The following is a 23,161-nucleotide window of genomic DNA, read 5'->3' on the forward strand; positions in this document are numbered from 1 at the left end:
TGTGATTCTGTGTCTGTGTGTGTATTTAAATTGTTTTCACAATTCTTTTTGCTTTTAATTAAGGTGTCATAAGATAGAGATGCAACGCAGACCTGGGTAATGCCCCACCTCTACATCATTCAAGCTGAGTGATCATAAAAGCCTCATCTATCAAATAGAGGGAATAAAATCTTACAGTCGCTGTGGTCGGATGAGATTATGTGTAAATCTTCTAGCTTTGCATTCACCAATTAGATGTCCTACAGGCATATAGTGAGTGCTCAACAAATTCATTTATTTAAGAAACTTTAATTGAGCATATATCATGTGCTGAGGATTGCAGTAGGCATGCAGATACAAAATTAAATAAGGTCACTGAGCTTATAGTCTAGAGTAGGAGACAAGCAAATAAACACTGCCAGTAATAAATACACCACAATGTGATAAGCGTTGTGCACACAGAGGGAGAGTTTCTAAATTAGACCAGAGATTTGGGGATGTTTCCAGAGGAGATGAAGCTTGAGCTGAATTTGGACAATACAGAGAGAAGGCACAAGAGGGCTACATGCATTTTAAGCCAAGAAAAAAAGCATAGGTAAATGACAGAAGTGCGTGATCGTGTAACCTCCTTAACACCCACAGTAGTTTCATATAGATAGAGCCAAAGGTGCAGATGAGCTGTGGCAGGAGCGCAGAATGGCGAGGGTGGGGTTGGAAAGGTCAACAGAAAGTCAGAAATCACATCATGAAAAGCGTTATGGGCTAAAGAAAGAACCGTTATCCTGAAAGTTATGGAATTTTAAGTAGAGACTTGAACAAATAGATACGTGTCTAGAAATATCCTGGCATCGGTAGAGAAGGTCAAACTAGAGACAGGAGAACTGGTTAGGAGGTTGCTGTAGCAAACGAGGCAAGGAGATCTGAGGTCCTGAACAGCGGCCAGTGGGAAGGAGAGGAAAGGGGTACAGTTCAGGGGATGAATATTCCGGGAGGGATATGATTGCTGGGGGGTGGGGGGTGGGCCTGGGCTGCTCGGTGGACGGTGCAGCTTGTCACTGACCAGGGATGGAAGCTCTCAGCTCATGCTCACTGACTTAGCCCCAGTGCCTGGCACAGAGTAGGGCTTAATTGTTGAACAAATAGATTGTTCTGAAGCAGAGGAAGAAGAGCAGCTTTGGGTGGGGGAGATAACGAGTTCATTTTTGGCTCCATTGAGTTTTCAGGGGCCTCTGGGACATCTTAGTAGGCAGATATATATATACATAGTCCAGAAGGAGAGACAGTGAGGTTTGAGGTTTGGATCCATCAGAGAGAGATGGCAGGCAAAGCTGTTGTGGGTCGAGTCACGGAGAGGAAGCAGAGTGAGAAAAGCTCCAAAGAGCATCAGCACTTAAAATATGATCAGAGAAGGGGGCCTGGGTGGCTCAGTTGGCTAAGCGTCTGCCTCCAGCTCAGATCATGATCCTAGGGTCCTGGGATCGAGCCCCATATCGGGCTCCCTACTTAGCAGTCTGCTTCTCCCTCTCCTCCTGCTCATGCTTTCTCTCTTTCTCTGTCTCTCTCAAATAAATAACTCTTAAAGAAATGTGAAAAAAAGAATCTTACCAGGGAGACTGAGAGGTAGGAGAGCAAAGCTGCAGAAGCCTAGGGCAGAGGCAGCTTGAAGGAGGCAGCGCCTGGAAACTTGCTGCAGACATATCTCATCTAACTTATCCTCTAAAATACAATTGCTTTTTGTTTCTTCCTCAGCAGAAAGGGAAACTTATTCTCATGATAGGGATAGACTTCTATATTGAAGTTTATTCAGAAAAATTAATATGATTTATAAATATTGTCAAGTGAAATGTGCATTTCCTTTGAGAATGCCCAAGTGTATCACTGCATGCAAGAATTACTTGGCAGAAATTTAGAAAACTCTTTCAAGAGCTCCTGTCAGAATTTAGCAACCCTTCTTTCTGCGGGCTTTCCAGAACCATCCACCGTATCACTGCTAATTGATATTCACAAGTAACCAATTATAAAGTACCTGTTCATAAAACCACAACCACAAAAACAACAATAAAACCTTCAAAACGGCTTCATGTAGAAGCAAGATGATAACCAAAGATCAAGAAAAAATTGTCAGGCTCTTTTCAAAGGGATAGATCTTTCTGGAATGCCATTGACTGATAAGTGTATAATGGCAGAAAGTATTTTCTGTAATGTCATTTGCCTGTTAGTTTTCCGTCTCTTAGAATCAAAATATAAAAGACTAATGGAATTTGGGCAAGGGTATAAATCAATGGAGCCCTATATCTGTGAGTACTTACAGATGGATGAAAGAAGGTACATGAAAAAGAACATTGTGGTAATAGCCCTTCAGAGAAGTGGCACATTGCAGAGCGAATTAGCTGTAAAATAAGTGAGATCTGCATGAGAAGGGAAGCTGTAGAATATTCTGGCCTCTGTTGCAAACAACAGAGTGTCTGTTCACAAGGCCAGGGACAGTTTTTATCCTTGCACTAAGCAGGATGTCAGGCACATAGTGGGAACTCCAGAACTTTTAGTTAAATTTGGATAATAATACTTTTAGTTAAATTTGAATAATAATACTTGTTATACTTTTAAAACTTTTTTTTAAAGTAGGCCCTACCCCCAGTGTGGAGCCCAACTCGGGGTATGAACTCATGACCCTGAGATCAAGACCTGTGCTGAGATCAAGAGTCAGATGTTGAACTAACGGAGTCACCCAGGTTCCCCTTTATACCCTTTCTTTTTTTTTTTTTTCCTTTATACCCTTTCAAAGAGAAAGTTACTAATAACACAGTGACATCCTTTGCGATGTTGCTACAAACAAAATAGCTTTTGAGAAACAGTAATGATTGAGAATTGTAAAGTACCCTCAAATATGAAGGAGGTTGGCATTAGTGAAGTTTTCTGAGTCCAACTGAAGAAATAACTGTGTTTTCTAAATAGAATCTCTCTAGGGATCACTGTATCTGATACAAAGAGAGGCCCTATTGTCAGACCTTCCAAACTACAATGCACAGATCAAGTCAACTCTTTTTGAGTTCGTTTCCTTTTGTGTGCATGGTACCAAATAAAGCGAAAGACCATCCACAAACCAGAAGAACTGTGCTGCTGAGCACAGTTCAGCAATTTACACTGCTCCAGAATTCTTTGATCTAAGATTTATTTATTTATTTATTTATTTATTTTTTTGATCTAAGATTTAAAGGGTGAAATATCGGTGAGGAGGTTGGATCGCTATCATAGTATGTTAGATTACAGGTAGAATTTTTCTGAAAGGTAATTTCAAATGTTTTGAGCACATACTTTGCTAAAACATTTCTATTAGAGGTGCAATCTGGGGATCTGCCAAGCGTATTCTTTTCTAGACATGGTGACAGCCTCTGGCTTCAGGCTGTGTCCCGCCTACCTCTTAGGAGAAGAGAACTGATGTGGGTTTGGAAACACACCCATTAAATAAGGAAATAGACCTCCAAGTGAAAGGGGGAGAGAAACGTGTCTCAATCTGGACAGACCCTAAATTTTCCACTCTGTGGGGAGAAGAAAGAAGGCAGAGGCACCTGTTGGTAGCAAGAGCCGCTGCAAAGAAATGAAATGGAGGTGTGCTTCGAAGGGCCTCACATGGCTTTCAAAGAGCTCGGAATTCTCTGAGGCTTCTCTTCTCAGGCCTTTTTTCCTGAAAATCAGTCTCTTTTATATGTTCCTGACACTGGGGTTTGAAAACATAACTTTCTTAGTTTTCTTTAAAGATAATGGCTTTCTGTTTTGAAAAGCTGTCTGGTCACACACTGAGAAAAAGGGAGACATTGGGAGCTTAAACTCAGCGGTTAGTTAATATTCCAGTTGTAACACAAATTTATATCATTTTAAAGAACATGAACGCATTTGCAATTCTTCTGCAGATAGATCATACCTAAATATATGGATGTATGTCAGAATGATTCTATAGTAGTCACACTATATGCAATATATCCTTAAATTACAGTGATTCTCCATATGCAAAGGATTTTTTTTATTTTTTGTTTTTTGTTTTGCAAAGGATTTTAAAACATACATTTTTCTGCTTTCTAAACATTTTCTCCATCTTAAAAAATTCCAAGCAATGTTTCATTCTTACCTTTTCCATAGCCTTCATATGTCCTTATTCATCTTTATTATACCTGGTGTCTAATCTAGTATCTGCCACATAATAGGTGTTTAATAAATATTTGTGGGATGAAGGAAGGCCCTGAAAGTTCATTTCGTATTTCTGTGTCCCTTGTCCTTGGCAATATGCTCCTTAAGCAGCCCAGCTTTTCATTTTTCCAAAGGAACAGGCATTTAAGAGTTGGGTAAGACACCCAGAAGCCTGATGCTGAAAGGTCTGGAGGATAATGGAGTTCAGATTACGTGCAATTTTGTGGAGTCTGGGTAATAACCAAAGAGAACATATTTCCATTTTTTGCCTACTGAACTCTGAGGGAACTAACAATGGAGATAGAAGTTGCACTGGCAGAGATCTCACCCAAGAGAACATAAGAGAGAAAATGCAAGAGGAGATCAGTTACCTTAGGTCTAGAGATTAAGCCACTCTCTTCATCAGCAACTATTTATTAAGCACCTACTCTACCCAGACAACTGTGGAAGGCACAAAGGATGCAAAGCCCCCTCTTGATACCCGCCCAGTCACAGCATGAGGTGGATTTAGACAACACCTACCTCCACAGAGCAGCCCTTTGTGCCTCAGGCAGGAGAAGTCGTCACACTGGCAGTAAGGCCCATAAATGTTTCCATAGGGAGACAAGTGGCAGACGCACTGGCCACAGTAGCAGTCCCCTCTTCCACTGCACGAGGGGTGATCTGGGGCCTCCTTGCAGGAATCTGTACTCAGCGTGTCCTCCCCACACTCGCAGCGAGGACCCATGTGGCCAGGGTTGCAGGCACACACCCCACACTGGAAGGACCCGTTCCCGTTGTGGCATTTGGAGCTGTTCACCTCCACTTCTTTCTGACAGTCACAGTTGCATTCCGGACTGACAAGTATTTCCAGGGCGTCCCCCAACCCCACAGGCTTTATGATAATGTGCCTGTTTCTTCTCTCACAGTTCGGTATACTCACAGTCACGTTAAATGAAGCCTGGAAAAAGAAAATACTAATTATCTTCTTCCACCCACCAAAATGCATGGGAGGAAACAAAGTGGCATGGGGATCAGCTTTGCCAAAAGCATTTATTAGGAAATTTTTGAAAATCGCTTTTGAAATTCTTGAAAGGAAAATTCCAGCTTCAGTGCAATAAGATAACTTACTTACCTGAACATATTTTCAGACAATTGATTGACCCTGTACTTACTGTGTCTCCCACCTTCATGTGAGAGCATTTCTTTTGGTGTGGGAAGAGGGCCCTGTTGTTACAGATAGCTGTGAAAGACAGGTTGAGTCCTTCCGTGTCTCCTAACACTTCCAGTTCCACCTCAGACCGCAGTTCCTTCAGTCGGGACATAAAGAGTTAAAAATCACAACCAAAAAATACAATCAGAATAAAGCTGTGAATCATGTTCATTAAACTACAAATGAATAAAATGAAATTGCATTAAAAAAATCACCATACCATCAATCAAGCAAGAAAGCTAGCAAGACATGCACACGCACACACATGCACACACATGCACGTACATTTACACGTCACATTTTATTGAATCTAGGATGCCATCAATTCTAAAACACACCACTATTTTGTGACAATGACATTATAACAAAATATCTCAAGATCATTCTGGGCAACATATGAATCAATCCTGTTAGTCTATCATGGCTTTAAAAATTATTTTATCCATTCTGAGGGATTTGACAAATTCTCCAGCTCTGAGTTGCATTGCTTGGCATATAAAAGGCATTTTTTTGTTTGTATCTCAGTAACAAAATTTATTTAATTACAGTCATTCCTCCGACAATGAATATTTGCTTCACTGATACCAAATTTATACTCTGCTGCTCTGTTTTGGTACCTTTCTGCATATACAACAACTTTTCATTTCAATATCAAATCATAGTGCAAACTTTTTGAAAATATTTGAAAATGGCAATTAGGCTCAACATCCAGCACCAATAGTGTACTTAACAAATTGAGGTGACAACAACATACACACTTAGGGCCAATTTCATACATCTGCAGGCAATGAATACTACATTGTGACTTCTACCCAACATTTGTAAGACTCCATTAATCATAAAACATATCCCAATTTAGAGATGTTAAAATGTGGGAGAAACTCTTCCTCAAAATCAATATTGGAATTTATCAAGTACCTATTATACAGTTAGAGTCAGATCTGGGGAATGAGTGCAAAAATTTAGGGTGGGATATGAAGATTAAGAGACTGTGTGCAGGGCATGTAGTGTGCAATTTTTTAAAAAGTAGTTAGAGTAGGATTCAATAAGAAGGTGATGTTTTGAGGAAGTGAAGATTCAGAAAGCATGCAGATATCTGTCAAAAGAGTGTTCCAGAAAAGGAATACGGTCAATGCAAAGGCCCAGAGGCAGAAGCATGTCTGGCATGCTCTGGAAACAGAGCAGCAAAGAGGCCAGAGGTTGTACTGGAACAACTCTCTGTTGAAATAATAAGAGGTGAAGTCACAGAGGTAATAGGGTGGAGGGGAACAGATCCGGTAAAGTCCTAGTGGATGGTTTTAAAGAATGTGATATTTACTTTATGTAAAATGAGAAAACAATTAGGGTTATTTATAGAAGAGTGATATGACTTTACTTAATATTTTTAAAGGAAAATTCTAGTTTTTTGTTTTTTTTTTAAAACAGAATGTAGGAAACCAAAGGTAGAAATGAGAAATAGCATTTAGGAGGCTTTTGCAGTCAGTCAGGTGAGTGAAGATGGTGGAGCCAACCAGGATGAAGGCAGTGGAGGAAGTATCTGGATCAAATTCTAAATAATTTTGAAGATAGAATCAGCAAGACTTTCTGATGGGTTAGATGTACAGAAAAACAGAAAGAGGGGAGTCGAGGATCATTACAGGCTTTTTGACCCTAGCAACATGAAGGATGGAATTACTATCAATTGAGAAGGAGAAATTGATGAAGAATGTTTTAGGAGAGTCCAACGTACGCTCCTGAAATGCCAACTAATTGTATCAACCAACTCCCAGACATCTGCACTTGGATGTCTCCTAGAGAAGTATATTTAGCGTGGTTGCTGGGCGGCATTGAGGCCCTGTCTGAGGTACATGATCATGAATTTAAAGTGACTCTGGGACAGCCCAGGTGGCTCAGCAGTTTAGCGCTGCCTTCAGCCCTGGGCCTGATCCTGGAGTCCCAGGATCGAGTCCCGCATAGGGTTCCCTGCATGGAGCCTGCTTCTCCCTCCACTTGTGTCTCTGCTTCTCTGTCTCTTTGTTTCTCATGAGTAAATAAATAAAATCTTTAATAAATAGATAAATAAATAGATAAATAAATAAATAAATAAATAAATAAATAAAGTGAGTCGGGTATGTTTTTCCTTTTCCAGTTCAGCTGTGCAGGACGAATGGACAGTTCGGTTTAACCAGGATCATGATTGGCCAAGCAACCTTAGTGGAGCCACAAGGGGCATGGGAGCTGAGGCTGTGTCTACAGAGTGATCCTAATGGTTGAATTTAAGCTGGGGGCCCCGGCAAAGAGGACACCAAGGGATGAGGAACTGCAAAGAGAGGATAGGATCACTTGAATAAAAGAAGAGAGGGAGAGAGAGGGTAGAACCAATTAGTTGGAGATCCTGATGGGTTGGAAGAAATGCTAGGGGAACCAGCAGAATGAGCTGAAAAGGCAGGAGGTGGTGATCAGGGAATGGGTTTCAGAAAGCTGAGATTATAGAGGAGTCTATTAGCAATGAAAAAGTTTAAGGTATGACAGAAAAAAGGGGAACAAGATCATTTTAGAAGCAGAGTTCAAGGAAGAGGCCAGGGTACAGGAAGGAATATGTGCAGACTTAGACTGAAACCATCAAGAGTTAAAGCAGGAGTAATATTAGAGACAGTGGCATGGTGAGTCAGGAGCAAAAGGGGAAGTGAGGGATATGACCTGCAAGCCGGTAAATTTGAAATTAGGAATAATTTCAAATGGGTGACATTATGGGTGACATAATCTGACCAAAATAAGGGAAATCTCAGCATTGGTATAATTAGAACATCATATTGCAGATTTTGCCAGGAATATTTTAGTGTGAATTTCCCAAAGAAAGGACATAAATGTATATTTGTATATTTCATCAAATCATTCACTCATTTACTGAGCGTCTACTATGAACCAGGCAAAACGAAACAAACCCAGTCACTTCCCTTCTGGAGCTTAAATGCTAATAGTGGGGAGCTTACCCTTGGGAGCAATGACATTTCAGCAGCTTTTATTACATGTTTAAGGAAGGAAGAAAATTAGTGAATGATGATCAAATGAATGCACATCTGGTATTTAATAAGGGTTTTTATGCCAGGACACCTGGCTGGCTCAGTGGATGAGCATATGCCTTCAGCTCTGGGCATGATCCCGGGGTTCTGGGATCGAGTCTGGCATCACGCTCCCCATGGGGAGCCTGCTTCTCTCTCTGCCTCTCTCTGTGTGTCTTTCATGAACAAATAAATTAAAATTTAAAAATCTCTAAAAAACATAAGGGTTTTTAATGTCAATGTCAATATGGTCCTGTAAAATACTGAGCTGAAGTTCATGGTCACTAATCATAAACACAAATTGTCTACCCCTACCCCACTAGAAGTTAGTCAGAAGTGTTTTATCTTTCCCTCAATCACTTTCCTTTTTATCTTTTTACAGACTAGAAAGAAATCCAGTCAATGGACCACCATCTTTTATTTTATTTTTTGTTTATTTTATTTTTATGGTGGGGAGGGGCAGAGGGAGAGAGAGAATCCCAAGCAGGCTCCACACCCAGTGCAAAGCCAGATGCGGGGCTTAACCTCACAACCCCAAGATCATGACTTGAGCTGAGATCAAGAGTTGGACTCTTCACTGACTGAGCCACCCAGGTGCCCCTGGGTCCCCATATTTTTAAAGTCCTTTTAGAATATATTTAAAAATAACAGAACAGAAAAATAATGTGAACGAGTGCCAAGATCTATTACACACTTCATTCAGTGAATTGTGACATTATAATAATAACTCCAGAGCAAGATTATATAGTATAAGAATAATAGACACTTCTTTGTATTTTTGGACAGTAAACTAAGAACGTGAGATTCACTTCAAATGTTTGATGCCTTGATTCTACTACCCTGGAAATTATGTGAGTGATTGGAGATCACAAAGTGATGGAGCATCTGGGTGGCTCAGTGTTTGGGCTTCAGCCTTCGGCTCAGGGCGTGATCCCCGGGTCCTGGGATTGAGTCCTGCATTGGGCTCCCCATAGGGAGCCTGCTTCTCCCTCTGCCTGTGTCTCTGCCTCTCTCTCTCTCTCTCTCTCTCTCTCTGTGTCTCTCATGAATAAATAGATTTAAAAATCTTAAAAAGAAAAGAAAAGAAAAGAACCAGAAACCCTGACAGAGCGAGCAGGAGCATAGAGGGGGCTGGTCAAAAAAGAGAGAGAAATGTTTTTGACATTTACAGTTTTCTAATTTGCTTAATTCCTTTGAAGATGTTAGTGGCCAATGCTTTTGAGAGTGCTGGGTTAAAGAAAATTGAGTGTGTCCTAATGCAGTGGAGGATTGCTGTGTGATTTTATCTGATTCTCCACATTAAAACTTTAATTACCGCATAAGAGGGAGGATGGTTTTTATAGTATTTTGTTGACAAGCTTTCCTGTCTGGAAGAATTTCAAGCATGAGCTAATGTGGTAGTTAATTTTTGATGTGAGCTAAGAAAACTGAAGTTTCTGAGGATATAAGTTAAAAAACAAAAACAAAACCCTCATCCTGTAGTTTTAATGGACACATCTGTTATTTTCTTCTCTGACGAAATATATTTGAGAAGAATTACCTTGCTTTCCTCCCTTAAGGTGAGTTTCAAAATTGATGGGGTGTTGGCAAAAATCACTGGGGAGATCTTTTCAAATTATGTAGCTCTTTCTTTCCTTAAAGTTCCCCTAAGACATCTGTGAGAGGAATCTGGATACGCCTATTTTTAAAAGCTTCCCAGATGATTCTGAAATGTTGCTCAGTTAAGGAACCCTGGCTCAGTATATGCTAAGTATTGGCAAATAGCGCATATAGGTCATTTATCGGTGATTTTAAAACATCCAAAGTTAGAATTTTATTTATTTTTTATTATGTAACTGCTGTTTAGAACAAATGTTAGAGCTTTACTGCTTTATAAAAATTTACTTTTTTTCATTCCTGTCCTTAATTTAGAGCTTCATTTTCATCTTCGTATGTATGCATCCATGTGGGTATTTTTTTCTTTGTTAAGTTCAGGCAGAAAAGGGAAATGGTACTTAGGAAATAAAATAAAAAATGAGTCAGTAACTGGCCATCTACTGTTGATTAAGTTATGAAATGCGGACAAAGTAAAAGAATATAGCAACCCTATAGCTATGTATTTTATTTTAAGGAAGGAATGCTGTCCTCAGGTACTAATTTACAAAGTCAAGGCAAAAAAAATTATGTCTCTCTCTCTTTCCCTCTCTCTCTCTTTCTCTCTCTCTCTCTCTCTCTCTCTATATATATATATATATACATATACATATACATACATATATATATATTTTTTTAATATATGTAAATATCCATAAAAATGAAAAACTCCTTGGTTCTCAAAAGTAAAGAGTCTACCAAGTGGTGCTTCTGATATGCTTTGGTGTCTTTTTTTTTTCACTTTAAGTTATGAGGTAGCCTCATTAAGCCTGTGGAGTTAGTTCTCCACATGGTTCTGTTACTCCCTGGCATTTTAAACTAAATTTTTTTTTCAGGCAGAGAAGAGGGGAGCTTAATTGTAGCGCTCACTGAGCCTTTGCAATAGAATTGAAATTTTACTGGTGACATTATTATAAAAATAACCTCAACTTTAGATCAGGTTATGATTTTTCTACCTTCTCTCTCACCTTTCAAGAAGAGTATCTGCAAATAAGGAGAACAAAATCTATACTTTGGCTGCATTAATGCAGGGAGATTTTCTTTGGGTAAGTACTCTCTCTACTAACAAATCCAAGTGCATTTAACTGCCTAAAACACATCTTAGTTTTTGAATACCACATAAATGCAACAACAACAACAACAAAAAAAGCCAACTGTAAAATATCATACTTCGTAAGCAGAGATGATCAGCTGGAGAATGTTCCCAGAGTCCTTCTGAAGTAGCCCTACTGTAGCTCCAGGAATGAGTTTTGCATAATTCTGTAAACAAAATAGAATAAGTCAATCTGCTCCCTGTAATCAAGAAACGGTAATGTGGGTTTCAGTCTGCTGGTTGAGCTCACCTCTATTTAACTGGCTGGGGGAAACAGGATCCTGATAATAAACCAGCGTTTCTCCTGAAACTGTAGCCCTGCCTGGTGCTTGTCCTGCACATAAGTGGGAAGTGGACTGGCCAGAGTTGCCACTGGGAACATCAAGGGTCTGTGGTTGCCTTAGTCTAGAGTTGTGATTTATATCACAACTGGAGTCAAGTCTCAAATAATAACAGCACTTATATACCATCTTCCATTTGCAGAGCATCCTTTGTCCAAAAAATTCTGAGCATACTGCCAGGAGCTATCTTCTTTTTTGTCATTTACAAAAACCCAGGTTCTGCATTGGCCCCTCTCTGCCATCAGATTGCTCTGCAAGTCATTCAGCCCAGAAGTCTTAATCGTCCATTGTTTGGTGGATAAAATGAGTGAGTTATTTGGATGCTTGCTGTTAACCCCCTTTCCTAGTGGTAACGAGCACTCTTTGAGGGATGTCACCATGTACTGGGGTTGATTAGAATTGATTTCCACTCATCACGATGGAGTCGGTCGGAACCTATCTCTAAACCATCTGCATTCTCCACTTATATCCTTTTCTGAGATGTCATTCCCACTTGCGGAAAACTCACATTAGTTCAGCCACACTTCAGGTATCAAGCATGACCAGAGAATGAGGCACTGCAAAGAAGAAAATTTTCCAGACCGCTGAAAATTACCCCTCCCTTAAGTTCTGTGTTTTAAAACTTATTTTCAAATGAAAGGTTTTCTGAAGTGTATGGCACACATCTCTGTCTTCTTAAATAAAGATTCCCAAGCATACTTGGACCTTTTTTCCTGAAGCAGCAGTCATATGTATCAATATTAACTATAGCTTTATTATCATCAAAGACTTCTAAAATCCATGGGTATAACACACTCATACCAAGCGGACCCCAACTGCTATGATTTTGTTTCTTTTATTTGTTTTTTAAATAGTTTCTATCTCCTTGTTAAGCTATAAGGTATCACTCACCTACCAATTTTCTCATTAATTCATTTACTGTTGCATTCAATATCTATTAAGCAGGTTTAACATGCTGTGTTATATTAAGAAGAGACTATCACTCTTTTTGGTCAGCTGTGGTCTTCTGAGTTGCTGTGTGTTGAGCAATCAGATGACTGAATTGATTAAAATCGCACATAGAGAAAGAAGTTTTGAGTGAAGAATTTAGGGCACCTCCTCTAGTTCAAACATCATGATATCCTGTCTTATTCCCAAGAAGATTTAGGTAGCTTAGAAGGTATACAAAACCAAGTTAGAATTAATAGGAATTATTGATTAAAATCATGATACTAAATAAATAGATCCGGTCAAGGAGAGCCAAGGAGAGGAACAAATGAAGCCAGGGTGACATTAGAACACCAACACATTCTAGGAGGTCTTAGGCACTTGCTAGAAGGGGGCACCTGGGTTAAGCCTAAGGTTTCTACAACTCTTGTATGGGAAAATGGGTGCTGAAAATTGGTGATTTTTGTAACATTCCACTTATTTCAATGTTTGTGATCGTGTTTAAGTTTGAAATTGATGGAAATTTGAACTCTTAAAAATGTCAGTTGTCACTCTGCCTTGACACTGCATTTTATTATTAAAGGGACCATGGACAGTAATCCAGGGTAACATTCCTCCCATTACCCGACGCCCCCCATCACTGTCGGTTGAAGGTGGGCCCCACTATGTTTCCCTGAGTCAGATAGAACTTGTCAAATATGAGGAAGGCACCGGTTCATTGACTTACCTTTTCAAATAAACACATGTCAAAAGAGCCGTGAAGCATGAGACCTGTGGTTAACAGTGAATACTTAAATAGGAACTTGAATTTCACTCAAGTGGAGCTGGAATGTGTGTAAATTTGGTCCCAAAAGAGAAGGCAAAGGGAAACTTAAAAGCTTGACAAAGAAAGGCTTGGATCTTCTCGGAATTTCAAGGCTCTTAGCTTTGCATGAAACTGCTAGCCTTGAAAAATGTCCTGGTTTCTCCAAGGACAGGTATAAAGGGTACTTTCCACCGGCACTAGTTCAAGTGGCCTCTAAATTTTGGGTTAATTCTTGGTTTACACAGCCAAATCCATCTACTTCCTAAAGCATAATTATGACCCTGCATGTGGTATGACATTTGGCATCTGGCTATTAGGACAAGTAGTTTAACATTAATCGCATTTGCTGATTGCTACTAGAGCGAGGGTATAAAGGAGTTGGCAGCTAGTAGCAGTACCCTGTGATAACACTGACAATTGTGTAGAGGAAAACTATTAATTAATTTCTGGATGCTGATTCCTCCCAAAAGCATTGCAAATAATTAACTAAAAACATGGAAATTTGGCTTCCTGATCTAACACTGTAAAAAATTATACTTTAAATCCTGTAGTATTATGATTACTGTAAATATCATGTGTCAAATGCCTTTCTTTCATTACAGCCCTAAAGTGCTATTATAAATTGTCCTGATTAAACATGTTTAATGTTAGAAAAAGGATGGTTTTGCATGCCTGGATGTGATAAATTATAGCACCGTGACTGTAAAAGATAATTCTTGGATAGTAGATATGGTGAACTCTAAAAACACGATGTTTCATGAGCTGATTAGAAATGCCAGCTCCTTGGGCTTGAATTCCCTGTTTTCTGCCCATGGATTATCTTAATTATGGATTTTTCTCCTTCTCCTGCCACCATGCCACCCAGGAGTTCCTGAGGTTGCTTTTCTCACTCGTGTTTACAAAGTTGGCTTTTTCTGATTGCCTTAGTTTTCTTAACTTCCTTCATCAACCCTATTTGTTTGCTATGACCCCATCTCAAAAAAGATTTCTTATTCATCCAACAGTCTGTATTTGTTCCTTAGAAATTTCTTGCTAGTCAATGAAGGAAGATAAGAAGTGGACAGGGGATCACTTAGTAGGCAGGCAACATAGGATAGAGAGGAAAGTGCCTGAATTCACACCTGCACTCTGGGCTCCTCTCAGGGTATGTCTCCAAGGTCAGTGTCTCTTGGTGTCTTGCTGCTAGAACCAGCTGTCAGGTGTGTTCTCCTGCTTGGTTGAGGGCAGAAAAACATGCAGGTGCATACCTACTACCCCAGCTATCCATGGACAGACTACTGGTTAGCTTTTTTTTTTTTTTCTTTTTTTTCCAAAAGAGACACAGACTAAGGACCTTGGCAGATACTTGGCTGCTTTTGGTGCTAGAAGGGACATTCCTGATGTGACCTTCATTTTTGCTTTGACTATACTTCCTGTTGGGTTCACTCATCTCCAGGTTCAGTTTCTGGGACATGGTTTAGTATTAACTGTATCCTTACTGGACGTCTTGATTGAGTTTCTGCCTTAAATGGTTACTCTCCTGGATCTTTCTGACCGACTATTGTGACATTCCTGCTGTGGTTTCAAAGACTCTTCACCACTTCTTCACTCAGTAGCCACCATTTTATATAGACCATGCTACTCATGCCCCTCATCAGAGAGTGGAGAAGTTGACTTGCCATATATCTGCTAGCAGCATTTCAGTGAAGAATTTGTGTAAAACCAACCTGCTGCTTCTCTTTAGGTTCTATGCTTGCTTAACTCTTTCTGCAAAGCCTCATTAATGTGAAGGGACTTTATGCTCAACACCGTTTATTTCCAATACTATATATTTTTTCCAATATTATATTATTAATCAACATCAGTACTTCTTACTTCTGGTCTTAAAATGCATAACTAAGTGTCTTTTGTTTGCTAAAATACATTCAGTAAAAGTTTGGCTTGTATAGATTGAGAACCTAAGATGTTATATAATATGTCCACAAACATTTTCTCTAATATCTCACATATTTCTCTAATATCTCATATATATGCATATCTATGTATATGTGTGTGGGGTCATTACCCTGTATATCTTCAATTAGCAGCTCCTATTAGTCCATTTTTTCTCTTTCAGAAACATTAATGGCAGTATAACACACATGCACAGCATACAGGTAATAAGTATACAGCTCAATGAATATTTAAAAAGTAAACAAGCAAGTGTAATCACACCAAGATGAAGAAACAGAGCATAATCAGCCCCCTGAAACCCTTCCTTGTACTGCTTCCCAGTCATTACCAGACTAAACACTGTTTTGACTTTTATTACTATAGAAGTCAGGAGATACAATGTCATTGCCTTAAGGGTAACAAAAATGTCTTAAGTAGGACACAAAAGCACTACCTATATAAAGGAAAGAGTTGATAAATAGGACTTAATGGTAGGGATTTCTGTTTTGAAATGATGCCTTTAAGAGAGTGAATAGGAGCCCTTGAGTGGGAGAAAATATCTGTAATACATACATCTGATTTGGCACCGGAATACCTAAACAATTCCTACATATCGATAAGGAAAAGACATCTGGAAAAAAAAATGGGTATGCAAGTGGCAAAAGAGTATGGCACAAGTGTTCAACATCATTAATCATTAGAGAAATAGAAATTAAAACCACGACGAGATGCCAGTGTGCACCCACTGGAATGGCTAAAATTTAAAAGAACTGACGATGCTCTCAAGTACTTGCAGGGGGAGTCTACACTGGAACAACTACTTTGGGGAACTGTGGCAGTATCTGCTGATGTTGAACATGAGCCCACCCGATGGTTCACTCCTAGATATAACTGCACAACAGAGACGATCCCACGATGTACGACTGCTCTGAGATAAACAAATGCATAGAGAGGCATTCACTCTTGTCAAGAGGGTGCTTTTGGTAATCAAGATGTCACCTAAATTAAAGAAAGTGCAGATAATTCTTAAAGAGTCTTAGATCTTTCAGGTGTTTGGCCATAAGGTATAATCAATTCTTACGTTGATTCCTTCTATCTCTATTCCATCCTGTTGGGATGGACCCAACGGAGGTATACATTGGCAAACTCCTCAGCACTCACAGCATAGCCTGCCTCATTCTGAATCTCTCTCCATCCCCAGGAGCTGGTTTCAAGACCAGGTCTTCATGAGTCATTCACCAATTCAAGGGGCCTCACAGTGGGATGGAGAGGTCCTCCCAAGCCTCCAGGTCTCTCCATACATCTCCTGCCTTTTGACACTTTTCATCCTCAGAAACCCAAGGCTCCTGGAGTGTCGGTTATTGTGGACATTCTGGGACAGCCTTGGGGAGGTGATGGAAATGCATGGGGTGGAGAGGCCACCTTGCTCTTTAGGTCCTTAGTTCCATATAGTTCTTTGTTTTGGAATGAGCCCACAATGTAGACAGGCCTAAACCAGCCCAGAACTCACCTGTAGCCCACCATCATCTGGAAAAGACTAATTAGAGCTAACGTTTGTTGTACCTGGCAATCTCATCTCTTTCATTCTTCCCACAAGCTCTTTTGTTTGGGGACCATTATTATCTCTGCTTTATTGCCAAGATATTGAGGCCCAGAGAATGTAGTTAGCTTGCCCGCGGTCATCTAGCCTAGAAAGAGCTGGATTCACTGGTCTGCTTTGCTCTAGAACCAGATCTGTGAGCCAGGCCATTGACTGTTAAGTGCCTGGCAATGGCTGTTGTGGTCTGGTGATGTCATTGGTGAGCCTGAGAGAAGTTAACAGGTAAGCCTAAGTTAACTGAGTGTTATTAGTTCCACAGGGCTGCTATAACTAAGTGGCTTAGCCCAACCAAAATTTGTTATATAACAGTTCTGGAGACCAGAAGTCTGACATCAAGGTGTCAACAGGGCATGCTCCTTCTGAAACCCATAGAGGAGAGTCTGTCCTTGCTTGTTCCTAAATTCTGGTGGTTGCCGGCAGTCCTTGGTGTTCCTGGGCTTGGAGATGCATCACTCTAGTCTTTACCTCCATCGTCACATAATGTTCTCTTTTCCGTGTCTCCATGGGTCTCTTCTCTTCTCATAAGCACACCAGTCACATTGGATTAAGGATCCAACCTGCTCAAGTATGACCTTGTCTTAACTAATTACATCTGCAAGGCCCTATTTTTAAATAACGCCATATTCTGAGGCAGGGGTTAGGACTCCAACGTGTCTTTTGTGAGAACACAACTCAACCCCCTACATCCTGCTAGAGTTCTTTTGATTTGCTTAACCCTCAAACTCATAGTTTTAGTCGGAGAAGCAAGTGAGAAGCGAGTACCTTGCATGGTCACAGAGCTAATACATGGTAGAAAAAGGTCTTGACTCCAAAGCTAGTGCTTACTCTGCTCCCTCAGGCCCTTGCTGGGCCAGAAACTAGCACAAATGCCAACTGCCATCAAGGGGGAGGCTCATTAGAAAGTTAGGATAGTAATGCCTTGTATTTATATATAGTGGTTTAGAGATTATAGAACATTTCTTACCTGGAGCAAAAAGAAAGGGAGTGAAAGGGCTGTGGCTATAATCACTTTCAAATGGAAAGGCTGCATCTTGAAAGAAACATAGCAAGTAGCACAAGCATAGAAGCAAAATTTTTTTTTTGTCCTGGAGGACTGTATTGTGCCATTTGTCTGGTCAAAGGAAAACAGCTCTTTGCTGGTGATGCCTTGCTTTTGTTGAGCGGTGTGCTTCTCCCAGAGCTAGGCCGGGCTGGGTTTGCTGAAATAAGTCCTCCTTCTGAAGGCAATCAGAAGGCTCTCTTCCCGTGAGGTCTCTCATTCTTGTGGGGTTTTTTATTCTGCTGGTTCTCTTGTTCATTATCGGTAAATGCAGGGCTCCCAGTATTATGCAAAAGTTTACCCCCAGGCTTGACTGTGTTACTAGGACACCAGAGATTCCAAGAAGAATATGTAATTGTTTCTGGCACAAGGTAGCTCATGTCTGTCTCTGGGTTGCATGATATCTGCTTTGCCTTCAGGCCTTCAATTGTCAGCATTCCACAGGCAGGCAGGCAGCAAAGGGAGTGTGCTAATTAGATCAGGTGCTTGATCTCGAAGTCTGCACCAGCAATGACTAGCTAGTCGGCTTCGGAACTTTCGGGCACTACCTGTCTTTCTCTCAGTCTGCCCTGGAATGTAATTATCTTGTCAGCCAAGGAGCTGTAGCACACAGCCGAACGAGTGCTCGGCCGCGGTGACAGAGTGATAAGGGAAGACGAATGGACCCACCATGCATGACTGTTCTGGGACAAACAAATGCATGGAGAGGCATTGGAGGACGGAGACTTCGAGAACAAAGAGGCTACACTGAGTATTTGTTGCTGAGGAGACTTCAGATTGTCCCTAGCTTTTCGAGAGGGATTGCAGACCTTTGTTGGCAAATGCAAGTCCCAGAGCTTTAGAAAGCGCTTTTGAAATGGGAAGTGATGTTGGGTTCAGGGGCAGCTTATGTGCTTTGCAGACCAAAGCGCAGGTAACAAAACTTTGAAAGATGACTAGTAGGAGCACGATGGAGGGGACCAAAAAAATAGAGAGCAAGTATATATTGGAGGACTGCTAAGGAGGTCTGAGCCCCTGCTACCACAAGGGGGGTGGGGGGATCAGTAGCAGCAGCAGCATCTAGAAAATTGTGAGAGATGCAAAAACTCATTTTTGATTCTTTGAGGACCTTCCATATGGTTTTTCAAAGTGGCCAAATCGATTTACATTTCCACCAATAGTGCGGGAGGGTTCCCTTCTCTCCATATCCTCACCAGCACTTGTTACTTCTTGTCTTTCTGATGACAGCCATTCCCACAGGTGTGAGGTGATGTATCACTGTAGTTTTGATTTCTTTTTTTTTAAGAATAAATTTATTTTTTATTGGTGTTCAATTTGCCAACATACAGAATAACACCCAGTGCTCATCCCATCAAGTGCCCACCTCAGTGCCTGTCAGTCACCCCCACCCCCCGCCCACCTCCCCTTCCACCACCCCTAGTTCGTTTCCCAGAGTTAGGAGTCTTCCATGTTCTGTCTCCCTTTCTGATATTTCCCACTCATTTTTTCTCCTTTCCCCTTTATTCCCTTTCACTATTATTTATATTCCCCAAATGAATGAGACCATATAATGTTTGTCCTTCTCCGATTGACTTATTTCACTCAGCACAATACCCTCCAGTTCCATCCACGTCTAAGCAAATGGTGGGTATTTGAAGCAAATGGTGGGTATTTGTCGTTTCTAATGGCTGAGGAATATTCCATTGTATACATAAACCACATCTTCTTTATCCATTCATCTTTTGATGTGGTTTTGATTTCTATTTCCCTGATGATGAGTGAGGTTGAGCATCTTTTCATGTGTCTGTTGGCCGTCTGCTGTTTTCTTTGGAAAAATGTCTATTCCAGGTGGTCTGCCTTTTTTTTTTTTAATTGGATTGTTTAGGGTTTTTTATTTTTTTGTTTTGTTTTGCTATTGACTTGTATGAATTCTTTCTATATTTTGGATATTAATCCCTTATTGCATATAGGGTAGGTTGCCTTTTCATTTTGTTGATGATTTCTTTTTTCGTGCAGAAGCTTTTTAGTTCGAAGTAGTTCCACCTGTTTAGTTTTGCTTTTGTTTGTTGCTTTTGCTTTTGGAGTCAGATCCAAAAATATCACTGCCAGAACCAATGTCAAGGAGCTTACCACCTATGTTTTCTTCCAGGAGTTTTATGGTTTCAGGTCTTACACTCAAGTCTTGAATCCATTTTGAGTTAATTTTTGTGTGTAGTGGAAAACAGTAGCCTCATTTCATTTTTTTGCATGTAGCAGTCCAGTATTCCCAAAATCCTTTATTGAAGAGAACTTCCCTATTGTATATTGTTGCTTCCTTTGTGGTAGATTAATTAACTGTATATATATGGGTTTATTTCTACCATATAATGCAGCAATTCCACTTCTGGGTGTTTATTAAGGAAAATGAAAACACTAACTCAAAAAGATATATGCACCTTGATGTTTACTATAGGATTATTTATAATAACCAAGATATGGAAACAACCTAAGTGCCCATCCATAGATAAATGATAAAGAAGATGGTGCGCGTGTACACACACACACACACACATACACACACACACACACACACACAGAGTGGAATATTACTTGGCCATAAAAAGAAAGAAATATTGCATTTGCAACAATATGGATAGACCTTGAGAGCATTATCCTAAGTAAAATAAGCCTGTCAGAGAAAGACACCATATGATTCAATCAAATAATAATAAAACAAAATAAACGAAAATGTCCAGCTCATAGATACAAAGAACACATGGGTAGTTTCTAGAGGAGAGAGGGGATGGTGGGAGGTTGAGGATGGATGGATGAGGGGAGTCAAAGCCTCAGACCGCCCCCTGGACCTGAATCAGAGTTGGTGTTTTAATAAGCTCCCTGAGTGATCAGAGACACCAGAGGAGCTTTAAAAACAAAAACAAGAACACTAATGCTTGGGTCTTAGCCCTAGAGATACTGAATCAATCGATCAGATCAGGGTGTAGCCTGGGCATCAGATTTTTTAGAATGCTCCCTAGGTGATTTTAATGAGTACCAAAGTTTAAGAATATTTGTCTATATCCTTGTTGTCAAATGGATGCTTCCAGGAAGGGCTGTGGCAATTTAGAAAATAAAGTTGCTATGTTTTTAAACCTGTACACCCAGGGGAACCTGGGTGGCTCACTCAGTTAAGCCTCTGACTCTTTGTTTTGGCTTACATCATGACCTCAGTCTTGGGATTGAGCCCTGAGTTGGGCTCCATTCTCAGTGTGGGGTCTGCTTCAGAATCTCCCTCCCCTCTCTGTCCCTTCCCCACTCACACACAGGCTCTCTCTCTGTCTCTCAAATAAATAAATCAAATCTTTAGAAAAAAACATCTGCATACCCATAATTCATAAGGGGCCCTCAGTCGGTCACTTACCTGTGACATCTATTCTCTAATTAAGAACAAAAGTGGTCTTCTGGAATGCCTGATGCCCATGGAACAACACCATGCTTACTACTCTAGGCCTTCAAGGCTGAGGTATCTAGTTTTAGCCAACCTTTTCCACTCCATCTTCTTCTATCCTGGCTCATATCAGGCTGACTAGCCTTTTTTCAGTTTCTCAAATACATTGAGCACTGAGTCCTTTGCTGTCTCAGGGCCTTTGCATATGCCTTCTCCTCTTGAAAACTCCTCAACCTAAAGGTTGCTGCTCTACAAGCACTTCTTTAAAGGTGTCTTCCCTGAAGATCCTATAGAAGTACGGTCTCACACTCCCCTCTTTCATTTTTTTCTATTGCAACACACTGTTCTTTTCCATTTTTTAGTAATATTTCCAAAGTTTTTAGTATAAATGTGTCCCAAATATTGCATGGAACATATTAATACTAAAAAATCTTTTTGTTTCTTTGAAATTCAAATTGAATGCCCTGTATTTTTTTTTGTGCTAAATCTGGAAATGCTATAGATAAGGTATATGACTTTTGAATAAGTGAATAGTGTGCCCAAACTATTCAAGCTCAACAAAATATTGTCCTTGAGAATTTTCAGTTTTGAAGATTCGATACCATAAAGGTAACAAAATATTGAGCTATGTTATAATTCGTAGTATCCCCTTGTAGCGTATTTTTGGCTCTTTCAGGTAATTAGGCATAAAATTAAAATACACAATACTCCGACACTTTTCTATGCCCAGGAGCTGTCAGTTTAACTTGTCCCTTATATCTTGATGCCCTATGCAATCTATAAAAGGCTATGTCATGTGGAGAATGCTTGGTTGTAGTTAAATTCCCACATGGTGATCCAAGCAAAGGTGAGCTTCCTTTAAGCATCACTGTAATTCGGGCCAGCCTTGCGGGCATGGACAGAGTGGCAAACTGTAACCGTAGGAAAGTCTTCAGGGGATAAATGAGTAATTGAATTAAATAACAATCCCTGAATTCTGTGAGGCTCTGAGAAAGTATAGAGTAGAGCAATTAGACAGCTTTGAGCACTCTGTGGTACCGAGAGATGCCTTTGAAGAAACTGAGTTTGTTCACAGATGTTAGAGTCCTCATCAAAAGGGCACTTTCAGAGACTAGAAAAAGGACTAGAAATAATTTGTTTGTAATTCCTATTAAGGTCATTACATGAATGTATATAAAAGTAACTAAGTATCATTGTAATATATTACAATGGTAGTAAATGTAAAAATATAGTAATTGCGGATGTTCTGGGGCTGCTGGTGGGAGGTGAACAAGGTTTTTATTTATTTATTTATTTATTTATTTATTTATTTATTTATTTATTTAAAAGAGAGACACAGAGAAAGTGTGTGTGTGTGCATGCATGAGCAGAGAGGTGCAGATGGGGAGGGAGAGGGTGAGGGAGAAAGAATATGAAGCAGACTCATGCTGAACAGGGGAACCCAATGCAGTGATCCATCCCATGATCATGAGATCATGACCTGAGCCAAACCTGAGTCAGAAGCTTAATGAACTGAGCCACCCGGGCACCCCGGAGCAAGTTTGTTTTTATTTTAAAGCAGATACCCTACAAGTACGGCAACCACAGATTTGGAATATTGTAGAATGACCTTGATTTCATCTAATGTGATTCTTGTCAGTAAAAGTGATTGTTTGACATATAACTAAATGCAATTTAATTTTCATGCCTTTATAAGACTGTAAATGTATAAACCCATTAAAAAATCTGAATATACTTAATATGTACAGTATGATGCCAATTATGTTAAAATATGTAAATGAATGCAAAAAAAGAGAAGACTTATTTTAAAATGTCAAGAATGGTTTAGCTGTGTCTGAGTGGTGAGTTTATGAGTGATCTTTATTTTCTTCTTTGTGCTTTTCTGTATCCATCTCCCCCTTCCTCTCTTTTGGGCAAATAACGTATCAATTTTGTCATCAGAAAAAGAGTAATTTAAAGTGTGTGGTGTTTTTTGTTTTTTGTTCTTGGCCACACTCCTACACTGTTGGTAGG

The 23,161-nt window shown here is 40.0% G+C and overlaps 1 protein-coding gene across 9 annotated transcripts in view; it reads right to left on the bottom strand.

Annotated features, from left to right (window-relative positions):
- The window catches only part of ITGB6 (integrin subunit beta 6), a 128,893-nt gene that overhangs the window by 21,885 nt on the left and 83,847 nt on the right, over positions 1-23,161 (bottom strand). For all 9 annotated transcript variants that reach the window (XM_072751694.1, XM_072751693.1, XM_072751696.1 and 6 more), the window contains 3 exons: positions 11,200-11,289; positions 5,319-5,453; positions 4,687-5,104 (listed from right to left, as the gene is read on the bottom strand). In XM_072751694.1, coding sequence (XP_072607795.1) covers positions 4,687-5,104; positions 5,319-5,453; positions 11,200-11,289 — 643 coding nt within the window. The remainder of the gene's footprint in view (positions 1-4,686; positions 5,105-5,318; positions 5,454-11,199; positions 11,290-23,161) is intronic.

The sequence above is a fragment of the Vulpes vulpes genome, chromosome 3 (assembly GCF_048418805.1).
Source record: "Vulpes vulpes isolate BD-2025 chromosome 3, VulVul3, whole genome shotgun sequence".
Classification (NCBI taxonomy): domain Eukaryota; kingdom Metazoa; phylum Chordata; class Mammalia; order Carnivora; family Canidae; genus Vulpes; species Vulpes vulpes.